Raw genomic sequence first — 16,859 nt, 5'->3', positions numbered from 1 at the left:
GAACTTGCAGGAGACAAGGAAATTAGTCAAGCAGAAGGATATCTGGGAGAATGGCATGCGAGGCAGAGGGGAAAGCTAGGGTCGAGGCCCTCTGGGAAAGAAGCAAGGCCAAGGGGCTGGAGTAGAGGGAGGAAGAGGGGAAGTAGTGGAAGATGAGACTAGCTTGACTACTGATTATGATATAAGAATAGTGGCCAGTTTCCTTTCCAACTTGGGCCCGGCAGAATGGCTCCCGCAAAGAAGGGTGATGAGAAGAAGGGCCATTCTGCCACCAATGAGGTGGTGATCCGAGAATACCCCGTCAACATTCACAAGTGCATTCACGGAGTGGGCTTCAAGAAGCATGCCCCTCAGGCACTCAAAGAGCTCTGGAAACTTGCCATAAAGGAGATGGGAACTCCAGATGCACACTTTGACACCAGCCTCAACAAAGCTGTCTGGGCCAAAGGAGTAAGGAATGTCTCATACTGTATCCATGTTCAGTTGTCCAGAAAATGTAATGAAGATAAAGATTTACCAAACAAGCTCTATACTTCGGTTGCCTACGTACCTGTTACCACTTTAAAAAAATCTACAGTCAGTGTGAATGAGAACTAACTGCTAATCATCGAATATACCAAATAAAGTTATTAAATTGTTTTTGGTTGTTTTTTTTTTTTTTTTTTTGAGATGGAATCTTGCTCTGTCGCCCAGGCTGGACCACAGTGGCATGATTTCAGCTCACTGCAACCCCCACCTCCTGGATTCAAGCAATTCTCCTACCTCAGCCTCCCTGGTAGCTGGGACTACAGGCATGCACCACCACGCCCAGCTAATTTTGATATTTTTAGTATAGATGGGGTTTCACTATGCTGGCCAGGCTGGCCTCAAACTCCTGACCTCAAGTGATCTGTCCGCCTTGACCTCCCAAAGCACTGGGATTACAGGCATGAGCCACTGTTTAAATATATATATATATTTAAATATATATATGTTTAAATATATATATATTTATATTCTATATATATATTTAATATATTATATGTGTATTTAATATATATATTTTATATATTATATATTATATAATTATATATTATATATTGTATATAACATATATTATATAATATAATATATTATATTATATATCATATATTATATAATATACGATATATATTATATATCTTATATTATATATCATATATTATATATTGCATATTGTATATTATATAGTATATATTATATACTATATAATATATCATATGCTATATACTATATATAGTATATGTTATATACTATATATGATATATTATATAGTATATAACATATGATATATTATATAGTATATATTATATATTTTATAGTATATATTATGTATCATATATATATAATATATATATTATGTATCATATATTATATACTATATATTATATATGTTATATAATATATTATATGCTATATGTTATATATAATGTATAATGTATAATATATAGTATATTATATATTATGATATATGATATATATTTTACATATATCATAATATATAATATAATATACTATATTATAATATCTTATATATAATATAGTATATTATATATTATATATTGTATATAATATATTATATATTGTATATTATATATTATATATTGTATATAATATATTATATATTATATCTTGTATATAATATATTATATATTATATATTATATATTGTATATAATATAGTATATATTGTATATTATATATTATATATTGTATATAATATATTATATATTGTATATTATATTATAATATATAATTATATATTGTATATTATATATTATATATTGTATATTATATTATAATATATAATTATATATTATATATTATATATAATTAAATATATAATATATAATATATAATTATATATTGTATATTATATATAATTAAATATATAATATATAATATATAATATATAATATATAATTATATATTATATATTATATATAATTAAATATATAATATATAATATATAATTATATATATTACCTATAATATATAATATATAATTATATATATTACCTAAAATATATATAATATATTATATATATTACCTATAATATATAGAATATATATTACATATAATATATAATATATTCTTATTATATATTATATATTATAATATTGTATATTATATATTATAATATATATTATAATATATAATATATTATATATTATATATTGTAATATATATTATATTATATATTATATATTATATTATATATTATAATATATTATAATATATATTATAATATATATTATAATATATTATAATATATATTATAATATATAATAATATATAAAATATTATATATTGTATATCATATATTATATTATAATATATATAATAATATATAAAATATTATATATTGTATATCATATATTATATTATAATATATGTATTATATTATATATATTATATTATATATGATATACTATATCATATATAATATATATTTAATATATTATATATAATATATTCAATATATTATATATAATATATATTTAATATATTATATATTATATATTGAATATATTATATATAATATATATTTAATATATTATATAATGTATATTTAATATATTATATACAATATATATTTAATATATTATATACTATATATTTAATATATATATAATAAATGTATGTATAAAATAGTGGCCAGGCATGATGGCTTATGCCTGTAATCCCAGTGCTTTGGGAGGTCGAGGCGCTTTGGGAGGGCAAGATGGGAGGATCCCTTGAGCCTAGGAGTTCGACACCAGCCTGGGGAACATACAGAGATCCTGTCTCTAAAAAAATGTTTTAAATTAGCCAGGCGTAGTGGTGCATGCTTGTGGTCCCAGCTACTCATGAGGCTGAAGCAGGAGGATCAGCTGAGCCTCAGGGGTCAAGGCTGCAGTGAGCCGTGATGGCTCCACTGCACTCCAGCCTGGACAACAGAGTGAGACTTTGTCTCAAGAATAGAAACCGCTAATTGTAAATAGATTATAGTTCTTCGTAGGCTTGTTCTAAATCCCTGCTACTCAAAGCATGGTCTTCAAATCAGCAGCATCACAATCACTTGGTCATTGTTAGAAATGCAGAACCTTGGCCAGGACAATGGCTCATGCCTGTAATAACAGCACTTTGGGAGGCTGGTGGGAGGATCGCTTGAGCGCAGGAGTTTGAGGCTGCAGTCAGCCGTGATCACGCCACAGCACTCCAGCCTGGGTGGCAGAGTGAGACCTTGTCTCAAAAAAAAAAAAGAAAGGTAGACTCTTGGGACCCATTACAGGTCTACCAAACTATAATCCTAATTAGCAAGATCCCCAGGTTATGGAAAAGACACCACGTGCCTTTATAAATATATGGGCACTGCCAACATCATATGCTTTACCAAATAACAGCCTTCGTTGATTGAGACGAAACAAGTTTGCTTGCTTTAAGTTGCCCTTTCACAAGGGTTTTTGAGGACCAGGACCTACCAAGTGCGCCACCTGGTGGCAGCATAGATAAAATTTACATCTCTAGGACCAAGATCACGTGTAGAGTTCAAATAGCATAAAGTAATTATAGTTTTAATACAATTGGCTTGGACTTTTCAAAAATGTCCATGTCAGAAAAGATCAAAATGGTCTGAAAAACTGCTCTAGATTAAAAGAGACCAAAGGGTCTGAACCGCTAAATGCAATCTGTTCAAAAAGCTATTCAAGGGCGGGCACGGTGGCTCATGTCTGTAATCCCAGCACTTCGGGCGGCCAAGGTGGGTGCATCACCTGAGGTCAGGAGTTCGAGACCAGCCTGGCCAACATGGTGAAACCCCATCTCTACCAAAAATACAAAAATTAGCCGGACATGGTGACAGGTACCTGTAATCACAGCTACTCGGGAGGCTGAGGCAGGAGAAGCTCTTGAACCTGGGAGGCAGAGGTTGCAATGAGCCAAGATCTTGCCACTGCACTCCAGCCTGGGTGACAGAGCGAGACTCTGTCTCAAAGAGAAAAAAAAAAGGCCAGGCGCAGTGGCTCACACCTGTAATCCCAGCACTTTGGGAGGCCAAGGTGGGTGGATCACCTGAGGTCAGGAGTTTGAGACCAGTCTGACCAACATGATGAAACCCCGTCTCTACTAAAAGTACAAAAATTAGCCAGGCATGGTGACAGGCACCAGCAATCCCAGCTACTCAGGAGGCTAAGGCAGGAGAATTGCTTGAAACCAGGAGGCAGAGATTGCAGTGAGCCAAGATCGCACCACTGCACTCTAGCCTGGGCGACAGAGCGAGATTCCATCTCAAAAAAAAAAAAGCTAGTCAAGTACATAATTGGGCCAATTGGGAAAATTGAATATGGAATATATATCATAGTATTAATGTTAAATTTATTTATTTCTTTTTTTTTTCAAACAGTGTCTTGCTCTGTCACCCAGGCTGGAGTGCAGTGGCATGATCATAGCTCACTGCAGCCTCAACCTCCTGGGCTCAAGCAATCTTTCCGCCTCAGCCTCCGAGTAGCTGGGACCACAGGTGTGCATCACCATGTCTGGCTAATTTTTTGTAAGTTTTGTAGAGACGAAATTTTGCCATATTGCGCAGGCTGGTCTCAAACTCCTGGGTTCAAGTGATCCACCTGCCTCAGCCTCCCAAAGTGCTGGGATTACAGGCATGAGCCACTGGGCTTAGCCTAATGTTAAATTTCTCAAGCATGATAATATACTGTGATTATATAGAATGTCCTCCTTCTTAGGGGATACATGGTGAAGTAATATTAGAAATATGATGCTTGCAACTAACTTTCAAAATATTTAGCAAACATTGAAATTTTTTTTTTTTTTTTTTTTTTTGAGAGGAAGTCTCACTCTGTCGCCCAGGCTGGAGTGCAGTGGTGTGTTCTCGGCTCACTGCAACCTCCGCCTCCTGGGTTCAAGCAATTCTCCTGCCTCAGCCTCCCGAGTAGCTGGGATTACAGGTGCACACCACCACGCCTGGCTTAATTTGTATTTTTAGTAGAGACGGGGTTTCACTGTGTTGGTCAAGCTGGTCTTGAACTCCTACCTCAAGTGATCCACCTGCCTCGGCCTCCCAAAGTGCTGGGTTTATAGGCATGAGCCATCGTGGCTGGCCAGAGTAATTTTTTTGAGACAGGATCTCACTCTGTTGCCCAGGCTGGAGCACAGTGGTGAGATCTTGGCTCACTGCAATTTCAACCTCCCTGGCTCAAGTGATCCTCCCACCTCAGCCTCCTGAGTAGCAGGACCACAGGCACATACTACCATGCCTGGCTACTTTTTGTATTTTTTATAGAGATGGGGTTTTGCCCAGGCTGCCCAGGCTGGTCTCGAACTCCTGGCCTCAAGTGATCTGCCTACCTCGGGCTCCCAAAGTGTTGGAATTATAGCCATGAGCCACCACACCCGGCCAAAAATTAAAATAATTTTTAAAAAATGTTTGTGTGTGTGTGTGTGTGTGTGTGTGTGTGTGTGTGTATACAAACACAGAGGGGGAGAGATAAAGCAAATGGGCAAAATGCTAGCAACAAATGAATCTAGGTAAAGGATATACAAGTGTTCATTGTACTATTTCTTGTAACTTTTCTGAAAGCTTGAAATTTTCAAAATTAAAAAAAGGAGGCGGGCACAGTGGCTCACGCCTGTGATCCCAACACTTTGGGAGGCTGAGGCGGGCGGATTACCTAAGGTCAGGAGTTGGAGACCAGCCTGGCCAACATGGTGAAACCCCATCTCTACTAAAAATACAAAAATTAGCAGAGTGTGGTGGTGGGCACCTGTAATCCCAGCTACTTGAGAGGCTGAGGCATGAGAATCGCTTGAACCCAGGAGGCAGAGGTTCAAGTGAGCCGAGATCACGCCACTGCACTCCAGCCTGGGCGACAGAGCAAGACTCAGTCTCAAAAAAAAAAGAAGGGAATATCACTTTTGGATACACTTTAAGTTGCAAGGAACTACTTAAGCAGGAGCCCTAGGGTGTGTGGATCAGGCAGCAACAGCTGAAGTAAACTTGAATCCCAACTCAACGCTTATCTCTGTTTCTCTGGCTTATTGTTCTTGAGAGGTTAAAGATCAAACCTGTGAGTAGATAGAAAACTGAAGAGATGACGTCCTACCTCTATGGGCTGTGGAAGGAATGGAGGTGGGAAATCAGACACCTGTTTAAAAAAAGAAAGGGCCAGGTGTGCTGGCATTTGCCTATAATCCCAGATGCTTGGGAGGTTGAGGCTGAGGCAGGACAATCACTGAGCCCAGGAGTTCAAGACCTTGTCTCAAAAAAAAGATAATTCTTTTCTTTTTTTTTTTTGAGAAGGAGTCTCGCACTGTCACACAGGCTGGAGTGCAGTGGCACGATTTCGGCTCACTGCAACCTCCAACCCCAGGGGTTCAAATGGTTCCCCTGCCTCAGCCTCCCAAGTAGCTAGGATGATAGGCTTGAGCCACCAAGCCTGGCTAATTTTTGTATTTTTAGTAGAGACGAGGTTTCACCATGTTGGCCAGGCTGGTCTCGAACTCCCGACTTCAGGTGATTCACCCGCCTCGGCCTCCCAAAGTGCTGGGATTACAGGCGTGAGCTACCGTGCCCAGCAAAAGATTTTTTTTTTTAAGAAAAAAAAAAAAAAGGTGGCTTACACCTGTAATCCCAGCACTTTGAGAGGCTGAGGTGGGTGGATTGCTTGAGCTCAGGAGTTTGAGACTAGCCTGGGCAACATGGCAAAATTTTGTCTCTACGAAAAATACAAAAATTAGCTGGGTATGGTGGTAGGTGCCTGTGGTCCCAGCTGCTTGGGAGGCTGAGGTGGGAGGATCACTTGAGCCGGGGAGATGGAGGTTGCAGTGAGCCAAGATCGTGTCACTGCACTCCAACCTGGGTGACAGAGTGAGACCCTGTCTCAAAAAAAAAAAAAACTATCATCATGAAATGTCAAGATCTATCAGTGAATGGAGCTCATTGCAAGTTAGGACTTTCTCAGTCACTCAACATCCATTACTGAGAACACTATGGAAGGACAAAGCGTTGGTGGGTTGAAAGGGAAAGTCTGAGTAGAAGAGTTGAGGGCACTCAGCTGGAGGTAGACTGAGTCAGACAGAAGCATTTCCACTCTGCGTGCTGCTGCACAATTGTGTGTTGACCTCCTTACTCTGAGGGTGGGAGGGCGATGGTCTTTGTTAAGGAAGGGCAGGGAAAGCCGAGGCTCACAGCCCCCTTGGCCTCCTCACCAGGGCAGGCTTAGCCCCTCACAAAGTCTCCAGGACCAGCATCCGGGCCTGATGGGCCCCTGTGTACAAGCCCAGGAGAATTTCCCATTCTTTAAGTTGCTGGTGAGGGTGACTCCAGGGAAGGGACCCTGTCTGGCTGAAAGCTTCCCAGCAGAGACTGAAGAATCTCTTCAGCTCCTTCCCATATGGTCAGACCTCTCACCCAGACAGTTGCCATCTCTGGCTCTTCATACTGGCAGTACCCAGTGAGAAAATAACAGAGCTTGGCCCGGCTTAGTGGCTCACGTCTGTAATCTCAGCACTTTGGGAGGCCGAGGCAGGTGGAACGCTTGAGGCCAGGAGTTCAAGACCAGCCTGGCCAACATGGTGAAACCCCGTCTCTACTAAAATTACAAAAATTAGTTGAGCGTGGTGGTGCACACCTATAATTCCAGCAACTCAGAAGGCTGAAGCACAAGAATAGCTTGAACCCAGGAAGCAGAGATTGTAACAAGCTAAGATTGTGCCACTGCACTCCAGCCTGGGCGACAGAGCGAGACTCTGTCTCAAAAAAAAAGACAGAAAATAACAGAGCTTTAGGAATAAGATGAAGATGTAACCTCAGGCCTTAGCGTCACCCTGGAATCCTACAGGGGTAGATCCTGCCTTAGTGCAAATGGTTTAGGGAGCCCTTTGATCTTCTCTCTGCCGTTCCTATTCCAGCCAATCAGCTTCTTTTCTTTTCTCTCTGTTAACCATTAACTCAACATTGCTCTGCCTGACCCCCAGCTCCACCTATTACTTCTGAGCTGATAACCAAGTCAGAGAATAAAATATCATCTTATACTTATATCTTGCTTTACAATTGACTGAGCTCTTTCTGATAATGTTCTCAATAAGCCTCATTCTGTCATGTGAAGAAGGTATAATCTCATTTTAGAGCAGGGAAAATAAAGTTCAGAGAGGTCAAGCAACTTGCCCATGATCACACAGCTGGTTGACAGAGCTTTCAAACTAGCCCACTTCCCCCTGCTATCCAACAACTTAGAGCAGAGGTTTACAAATTGTAGCTGCATATTAGAATCACCTGGAGATCTTTAAAAAGCTGATGCCTGAGTCCCATCCTCAAACATTCTCATTTAATTGGTCTGGGGTGAATTTGGACACTGGGAGTTTGTTAAAGCTGCCCAGGTGATTCTAATCTTTAGCCAGGGCCAAGAACCACTACTAAGCGTGGCCTCTCTAAGACTGTCCAGACTTTTCATGGGAAACTCTTTAATACCAAAGCTCTTCAGGAATCAAAGGAATGTTGAATGGTGAGTTTCCGTGTGTGTGTGTGTGTGTGTTTGTGTGTGTGTGTGGTGTGTGTGTGTGTTTCCTTTCCTTTTTTTTTTTTTTAGATGGAGTTTCACTATTGTTGCCCAGGCTGGAGTGCAACGGCATGGTCTCAGCTCACTGCAATCTCCACCTCTCGGGTTCAAGCTGTTCTCCTGCCTCAGCCTCCTGAGTAGCTGGAATTACAGGTGCCCACCACCACGGCCGGCTAATTTTTTGTATTTTTAGTAGTGACGGGGGTTTCACCATGTTGGCCAGGCTGGTCTCAAGCTCCTAACCTCAGGTGATCCACCCGCCTTGGCTTCCCAAAGTGGTGGGATTACAGGTGTGAGCCACTGTGCCCAGCCTCAGTCTTTTTTCTATTTATTTATCTACCCTGGCTATGTGTGTTCCATGAAGGCAGGGGCTCTGTGTGGCTTGCCTTTTTATCCACAGTATGTGGCATGTAGTAGGTCCTCACTGAATATTGATTGAACAAATTATTTCCTTTTACATAAACAGGATTGTTTTGTACAGGGATATTTTTCCTCCGCCTGCTATTCTCATTTAACAGCAGATATTTACTTATTGTCTATACAGGTCTGTCTGACTGTTTTGGGTTTTTTGCCTCATTATTTTTAACTGCCTGGTATCCCACAGTATGGAAGGACCCTCATTTATTTAACCAGTTGCCTGTTAATAGGTTTTTGTTTGTTTGTTTGTTTTCTAACAGTAGGGAAAGTCCTTGCAAATAGCATTATGCACATGTCTAAGTATTCTCTAGGATCAATTTCCAGAACGGTAGCTGTGGGTCAGAAGATGAGCATATTGAACATTTGAATGAACATTGTTCTCCTTTGGACTTGGTCATGGCGCTCTTCCCTCCTGGAAACTTCTCTTTCCCAGCTACACTGTAGATCCTGGAGCACAGGGGAGGGAATAATGGCCTTTTCCATTCTGTTTTTTTTGTTGTTTTTTTTTGTTTTTTTTTTTTTAGACGGAGTCTTGCTCTGTCACCCAGGCTGGAGTGCAGTGGCACGATCTCAGCTCACTGCAAGCTCTGCCTCCCGGGTTCACACCATTCTTCTGCCTCAGCCTCCTGAGTAGATGGGACTACAGGCACCCGCCACCATGCCTGGCTAATTTTTTGTATTTTTAGTAGAACCGGGGTTTCACCATGTTAGCCAGGATGGTCTCGATCTCCTGACCTCATGATCCGCCCGCTTCGGCCTCCCAAAGTGCTGGGATTACAGGCATGAGCCACCGTGCCTGGCGGCCTTTTCCATTCTAAGGCAGGAATGAGCTGTCCAGGCAAACTTCAAGAAACTCTGCCGGGGTGCCCTTGCTTGCCAGAGATGGATGGAGGAGGAAAGGGTGAAAACATGAAATATGACAGCTAAGAACATTGAGCTTCGGGCAACATTCTGCGCGGTGGGCGGCCAGTCCCCTGCCCACACTGTAGGTGTAAGTATCTAGGGTGAGATGCTGTCAGCTGAGAGGACCTGCCGGTTAGCTGAGTGTCTGGGGAGAACGAAACGCACAGGCTTCATCCTTCACACATAGAGAGAGCAAAGCTTTTCTAGGAAAATGAAGTGATGGGTGTTTACAGCGTTGGCAAAATTACCAACCATGCATTGCAATTCTCAGTCTCTGCAAAAAGAAAATAATGAGCCTGTGTGTTCCTAGGATGATTAAACAGTAATTAGGCTTCAAAAGCTTGCTAAATGCCTCTCTTTAAAAACCACCCAGCTAGGCAATTTTTCTTTCACATTTAATAGCAACTATTCCCGTATTCTTTCTTGTCAAAAGTGGCCATAATTGTGGGGGTTTGATGAGACAAGCACCCTCGGAGGCTCCGGTGGGAGAGGGAAGTGGCTCAGTCTTTCTGCAGAGTAATTGATGATTTGTCCCGGGAGCCTTAAAAACCTGCCTGCCCTTTGGCTCAGTAACTCCACTTCTAGGAATCTATTCTAAGGCAATAAATAGACCCAGAGACAAACAGTTATGTACAAAGATATTTATCACAACTTTGTTTGTAGTACAAAAATATTTGAATCACCAGACCCTTAATGATGGATGATGTTGTACTAAAAGTAAGTGCTAGGTACAAGGATGGATGAGTTTTAGAATCAGCTGGTTTTTATTAGACACATGTACGCACACATGTATACACACAGGTATGTACACACAGACACACACACACACATACACACAGAGACAGCAGCTGTGTGGCCCAGGCGCAGTGTGAGTATCTCTATTTTTAACAAGCTCACCCAGGTAATTCTTTTTCTCTTTTTTTTTTTTTTTTTGAGACAAGGTCTCATTCTGTCACCCAGGCTGGAGTGCAGTGGCATGATCTTAGCTGACTGCAACCTCTGCCTCCTGGGTTCAAGTGATTATCATGCCTCAGCCTCCTGAGTAGCTGGGATTACAGGCATGCACCACCACACCCGGCTAATTTTTGTGTTTTTTAGTACAGACTGGGTTTTGCCATGTTGCCCAGGCTGGTCTTGAACTCCTGGCTTCAAGTGATCCTCCTGGCTCGGCCTCCTGAAGTGCTGGGATTACAGGCACGTAACACGGCGCCTGGCCAGTTCTTATGTTAACACCAGGTGGAAAATCATTTGCCTGATCTCTCCAGGATTATGGATTTTTCTTCTTATTTTTTTAACATCCCACAATGGGCATGAATTACTTTTTTTTTTCTTTTTTAGAGACAGGGTCTCCCTCTGTCACCCAGGCTGGAGTGCAATGGCATAGCACTCCAGCCTGGGAGCTCATAGCTCACTGCAGCCTCAAACTCTTGGGCTCAAGTGATCCTCCTGCCTCAGCCTCCTGAGTAGCTGGGACTATAGACATGCACCACCACACCTGGCTAATTTAATTTTTTTTATATAGAGACGAGGTCTCACTATGTTACCCAGGCTAATCTCAAATTCCTGGCCTCAAGTGATGGTCTGGCCTCAGACTCCCAAAGTGCTGGGATTATAGGCACAAGCCAATGCACCTGTCATGAATTATAGACAAATATATATATATATATATATATAAAGAAAATACACTAAAATACAATAGGAAGTTGAGCTGGCAAATATCTGTTGCATATCATGCCCCTGTGCTTGGTGTCGAAGATTCGGAAATAAAGAAGACAGTCTGCCCTTTAAGAAGTTCATGGTCAGCCAGGCGTGGTGGCTCATGCCTGTAATCCCAGTACTTTGGGAGGCCGAGGTGGGCGGATCACCTGAGGTGAGGAGTTCGAGACCAGCCTGGCCAACATGGCAAAACCCCATCTCTATTAAAAATGCAAGAAATTAGCTGGGCGTGGTGGCGTGCACCTGTAATCCCAGCTACTTGGGAGGCTGAGGCAGGGAGAATTGCTTGAACCCCGGTGTTGGAGGTTGCAGTGAACTGAAAGCTGAGATTGTGCCATTGCACTCCAGCCTGGGCAACAGAGCGAGACTCTGTCTCAAAAAAAAAAAAAAAAGAAGTTCATGGTCTACAATAGAAGACAGTCACATAAAAATAAATATTATTCAAGCCAGACGTGGTGGCTCACGCCTGTAATCCCAGCACTTTGGGAGGCCAAGGCAGGTGGATCACGAGGCAGGTGGATCACGAGGAGATCGAGACCATCCTAGCTAACACGGTGAAACCCCATTTCTACTAAAAATAGAAAAAATTAGCCGGGCGTGGTGGCGGGCGCCTGTAGTCCCAGCTACTCGGGAGGCTGAGGCAGGAGAATGGCGTGAACCTGGGAGGCGGAGCTTGCAGTGAGCCGAGATCGCGCCACTGCACTCCAACCTGGGCGACAGAGCAAGACTCTGTCTCAAAAACAAAACAAAACTAAACTAAATAAATAAATAATATTGTTCAATATACACAGAGAGACAAGCTGTACTAAAAGTAAGTGCTAGGTACAAAGATGGTGCAATCTTAGGGGAGGTGATTAGCTCTGGTTAGAAGGCTTGTGAAAATGCAGGCCGGGTGCAGTGGCTCACATCTGTAATCCCAGCACTTTGGGAGGCCAAGGCAGGAGGATCACTTGAGGCCAAGAGTTCAAGACCAGCCTGGCCAACATGGTGAAACCCCATCACTACTATAATTACAAAAAAAAAAAAAAATTAGCCAGGCGTGGTGGAGTGCGTCTGTAGTCCCAGCTACTTGGGAGGCTGAAGAATTAAAATCACTTCAATCTGGGAGGTGGAGGTTGCAGTGAGCTGAGATTGTGCCACTGCACTCAAGCCTGGGCGACAGAGCAAGATTCCATCTCAAAAAAAAGGCTTGGGAAAATGCTTCTGAGCAAGGGACATTCCAGCTAGCACATTCCTGAAAACACATAGAGGAGGGAGGGCAGAAACAGAATGCCAGGCAGAGGAAGACCCTCATGGAGGCATGAACGCCCTCTCTGGCTGGAGGAATTGTGAGCAGTGAGCTATGGCCAGAACAGAAGTTTGACCCAGGGCACAAGAGAAGGTGAAACCAAAGAAGCTGCACAGGGGCCTGTGAACCAACTGAGCCAAGGGCCTGCAACTTGAGCCAGAAGCTCAGCAGTTCCCAGACTGTGTGCCGAGGAACACCAGTCCTTCAGACTGACAGATGCTCTGTGCAAAAGGCTTCCATGGCAAAGTGCCCTTGGAAAACTCTGGGTTAAAGGGTTTTGGTTTTGTTCTTTAATTGCAGATGCATCAAAGCCTTTACTATACTAATATGCCAGGAATTCTCCAACAGGGGGCAACACAGAGAGCTAGTCCCAAATGGATTTAACCACAGGCCTCCCATACCCACCACCACACACTTTGTTGTTCAAGGAAAATTTATGGCCAGGTACAGTGGCTAATGCCTGTAATCCCAGCACTTTGAGAGACTCAGGCAGGAGGATCACTTTAGCCCGAGAGTTTGAGACCAGCCTAGGCAACAAGCAAAACTCCATCTCTATAAAAAATAAAAATAAATTAGTCGGGTGTGGTGGTGCACTCCTGTAGTCCCAGTTACTTGGGAGGCTGAGGTGGGAGGATTGTTTGAGTCCAGGAGGTTGAGGCTGCAGTGAGCTGTAATCGTGACACTGGACTCCAGCCTGGGCAACAGAGACCCTGTCTCCAAAAAAAAGAAAAAGAGAACTTATTGTTAACGTCTTATACGGTGATGTCCCCAGGGCACAGTTTCAGAAACTCAGCTATTGGGCAATGGGAAGCCAGTGAAGGAAACCAGTAAAGTGAAAAGAACACAAACTTTGGAGTCCCACAGTCCTGAGTTCAAATGCGTTTCACTGTTTACCAGCTCAGTGACCTTGACCAACCTTGGGCAAGTTGCCTCATCAGTAAAGTGGGACCCACAGAAGCTACCCTGTAGGCTTTTGGAAATTAAATGAAATAACCTAAGCAATATGGTAGACACTCAGTAGGTCCTGGGTACATAACTGGCAGTCGCCATTACAATCTTTTCATCATCGTGATCAGAAAGAGCTCATGGCAGCTGGCTTGGGGGGTTGCTCTGCCCGGTCAGGCCTGGACACAGCGAGACTAGAGAACCGGCTATGCAACCGCCCCAGGAGGGAGGCCGAGGGGAATATCCCACAGCTGTGAGAGGCATGAAATCCACAGGACTGGGTGGCTGGATGGAGTCAAGAGTGAGATCAATATTGAGGACACCTGTGGCGCAAGGGCCAGTGGGTCAGGGATTTGGAAGGGCTTTTAACCAGCCCGGAAAGTCCAGGCTGAGCAGCATTTCAGGGACAGAAACAAATTGTTGCATGTAGCCTTCTCTCTCTAACTCAGATATTTCTGGCATGACTTAAGACTAGCTCTAAAAGCTACTCCTTGATTTGTTTATTTTCTTTAGAATTGTTGACACAATGATTACTTCCAATGTTGAATCGCATTTCGTGTTGTTTTCTTTGCCAGATTCAAAAGGTTTTTATTATGTCCTTTCTCCAGACTATAATAACAAAAGCAGGAAGAATCAATTTTAGGTGGGAAAATTAGTCGCTCAGCCCTCAGCATGAAAATTACCATGGATGCGGGAATCTAGGTGCTGTCTTAGAAGAAATATTCTATAGTTCCTCAGCAGTGGGCAGGGGTGGGGATGGTAGCGGCGCCCATTTTTTTTTTTTTTTTGAGACAGAGTCTCACTCTGTTGCCCAGGCTGGAATGCAGTGGTGCAATCTCGGCTCACTGCAACCTCCACCTCCTGGGTTCAAGTGATTCTCGCGCCTCAGTCTCCCGAGTAGCTGGGATTACAGGCACCCGCCATCATGCCTGGCTAATTTTCATATTTTTAGTAGAGACGGGGTTTCAGCATGTTGGCCAGGCTGGTCTCAAACTCCTGACCTCAAGTGATTCTGCTGCCTCAGCCTCCCAAACTGCTGGAATTACAGGCGTGAGCTACTGCACCTGGCCTAATTTTTGTATTTTTAGTAGAGATGGGGTTTCACCATGTTGGCAAGGCTGGTCTTGAACTCCTAACCTCAAGTGATCCACCCACCTCAGCCTCTCATAGTGCTGGGATTACAGGCGTGAGCCACCACACCGGGCCCATACTGTTACCTTTTGAATGGATGTGGTAGCGCTTAGATGGTTTTCTACCGAGAGACAACAGCACACCCCCTTTGTGAACACGTGTGTTCAGGAATCCTAGTCACAAAGAACAAATGGCAGCAAGAGAACTGTGCCAGGCATTTTGCTCAAGGTAAACCTGATCCTCACAACATCCCAGGAAGATAGGCAAAGGCAGCACCATTTTGTAAGTGAGGCTTATGATGCTCAGAGAGGTTGAGTCACTTGTCCAAGGTCATACAGCTAATTGTGGCAGATCTGAGACTCCAGCTCAGGTCTTGCTGATTCTAAGTGCAAACTCCGCTAGCCTATTTCCATGCTTTCTCTGGAGAAGGACACAAGTCAACTGCTTAACACAGCACCTGGCACACAGTAAAGGTTAGCCACTCGTGTTATCATTATTGTTACTCCAAAAACTCAGAGCCGGGCAGCTATCAGCAGGTAGAATCTAAGGGCCCCACAGCCCCAAAGGTAATGATAGACCATGTTTGTGCAGCATTCCCTTTAAGCTTAAAAGCATTTGTAGCAGGAGGGGAAGCCTCCTCTTCTACCCCATGTGGGAGTTTCACAGCTGGGAAATCCAAAGGCCTAGGATCACCCAGTGAGGAAGGCAGAACGGGACTTGAACCCAAATCTCCTGATTCCCGCATCAACGCATTGATTCCTTGGCTGGGCTGCCCGCTCATTCCCGTGAAGCGTGCTTTGTGTTAAGGCAGAGGTACAGAAAGCCTCTTTAACCTAGCTCTGACCAGGCGCAGTGGCTCACGTCTGTAATCTCTACACTTTGGGAGGCTGAGGTGGGTGGATCACTTGAGGTCAGGAGTTCGAGGTCAGCCTGGCAAATGTGGTGAAACCCCATCTCTACCAAAAAATACAAAAAAGTTAGCCAGGCATGGTGGCATGCGCCCATAGTCCCAAATACTTGGGAGGCTGAGGCACGAGAATCGCTTGAACCTGGGAAGTGGAGGTTGCAGTGAGCCAAGATTGCACCACTGTACACCAGCCTGGGTGACAGAGTGAGACCCTGTCTTAAAAAAAAAAAAAACTAGCTTTGAAAGGAGGATGGGGGAAGGTCATTTGCCTTTATTGATGATTGCAGATAATTACTGTAGATAATTACTCAATGACTGACTGTATTAGCTTCCTAGCGCTACTGCAACAAATTAGCACAGAATACATGGCTTAAAGAAATACACATTTTTTTCTCTCAGTTCTAGAGACCAGCAGTCCAAAATCAGTATCACTGCACTGAAGTCAAGGTATAGTCAGGGACGTGCCCCTCCAGAGGTTCTAGTGGAGACTGGATTCTTTATCTCTTCCAACTTCTGGTGGCTGCTGGCATCCTTCACTCCAAGCATCAAGGTCAGCATCTTCAAACCATTCTCTGTTCTGTCTTCAGATAGCCCCTCCTGTGTGTCAAACCTCTCTCTGCTTCTCTCTTATAAGAACACCTGTGATTGCATTGCGAGCCTACCTGGATAATCTAGCATAATCTCCCCAATGCAAGATTCTTTTTTTTTTTTTTGAGACAGAGTTTCGCTCTTGTTGCCCAGGCTGGAGTGCAATTACACGATCTCAGCTCACTGCAACCTCCGCCTCCCAGGTTCAAGCGATTCTCCTGTCTCAGCCTCCTGGGTAGCTGGGATTACAGGCACGTGCCACCACACCCGGCTAATTTTTTGTATTTTTAGTAGAGACGGGGTTTCATATTGGTCAGGCTGGTCTCAAACTCCTGACCTCAGGAGATCCACCTGCCTCGGCCTCCCAAAGTGCCCAATGCAAGATTCTTAATCA

General features: G+C 42.8%; 1 protein-coding gene across 1 annotated transcript; it reads left to right on the top strand.

The window, feature by feature from the left end:
• Positions 1-207: 207 nt before the first annotated feature.
• On the top strand, positions 208-597 carry LOC129051459 (large ribosomal subunit protein eL31-like). Its single transcript, XM_054537445.2, has one exon. It carries the CDS (start codon positions 226-228, stop codon positions 595-597), a length of 372 nt encoding a protein of 123 aa, XP_054393420.2. The 5' UTR covers positions 208-225.
• Positions 598-16,859: the final 16,262 nt, after the last annotated feature.

This window comes from Pongo abelii, chromosome 19, assembly GCF_028885655.2.
Source record: "Pongo abelii isolate AG06213 chromosome 19, NHGRI_mPonAbe1-v2.0_pri, whole genome shotgun sequence".
Taxonomy (NCBI): Eukaryota; Metazoa; Chordata; class Mammalia; order Primates; family Hominidae; genus Pongo; species Pongo abelii.
This window is presented reverse-complemented; position numbering and strand designations above follow the sequence as displayed.

Coding starts and splice junctions, on each gene's coding strand:
- LOC129051459 (XM_054537445.2), top strand. CDS start 226: ATGGCTCCCGCAAAGAAGGGTGATGAGAAGAAGGGCCATTCTGCCACC.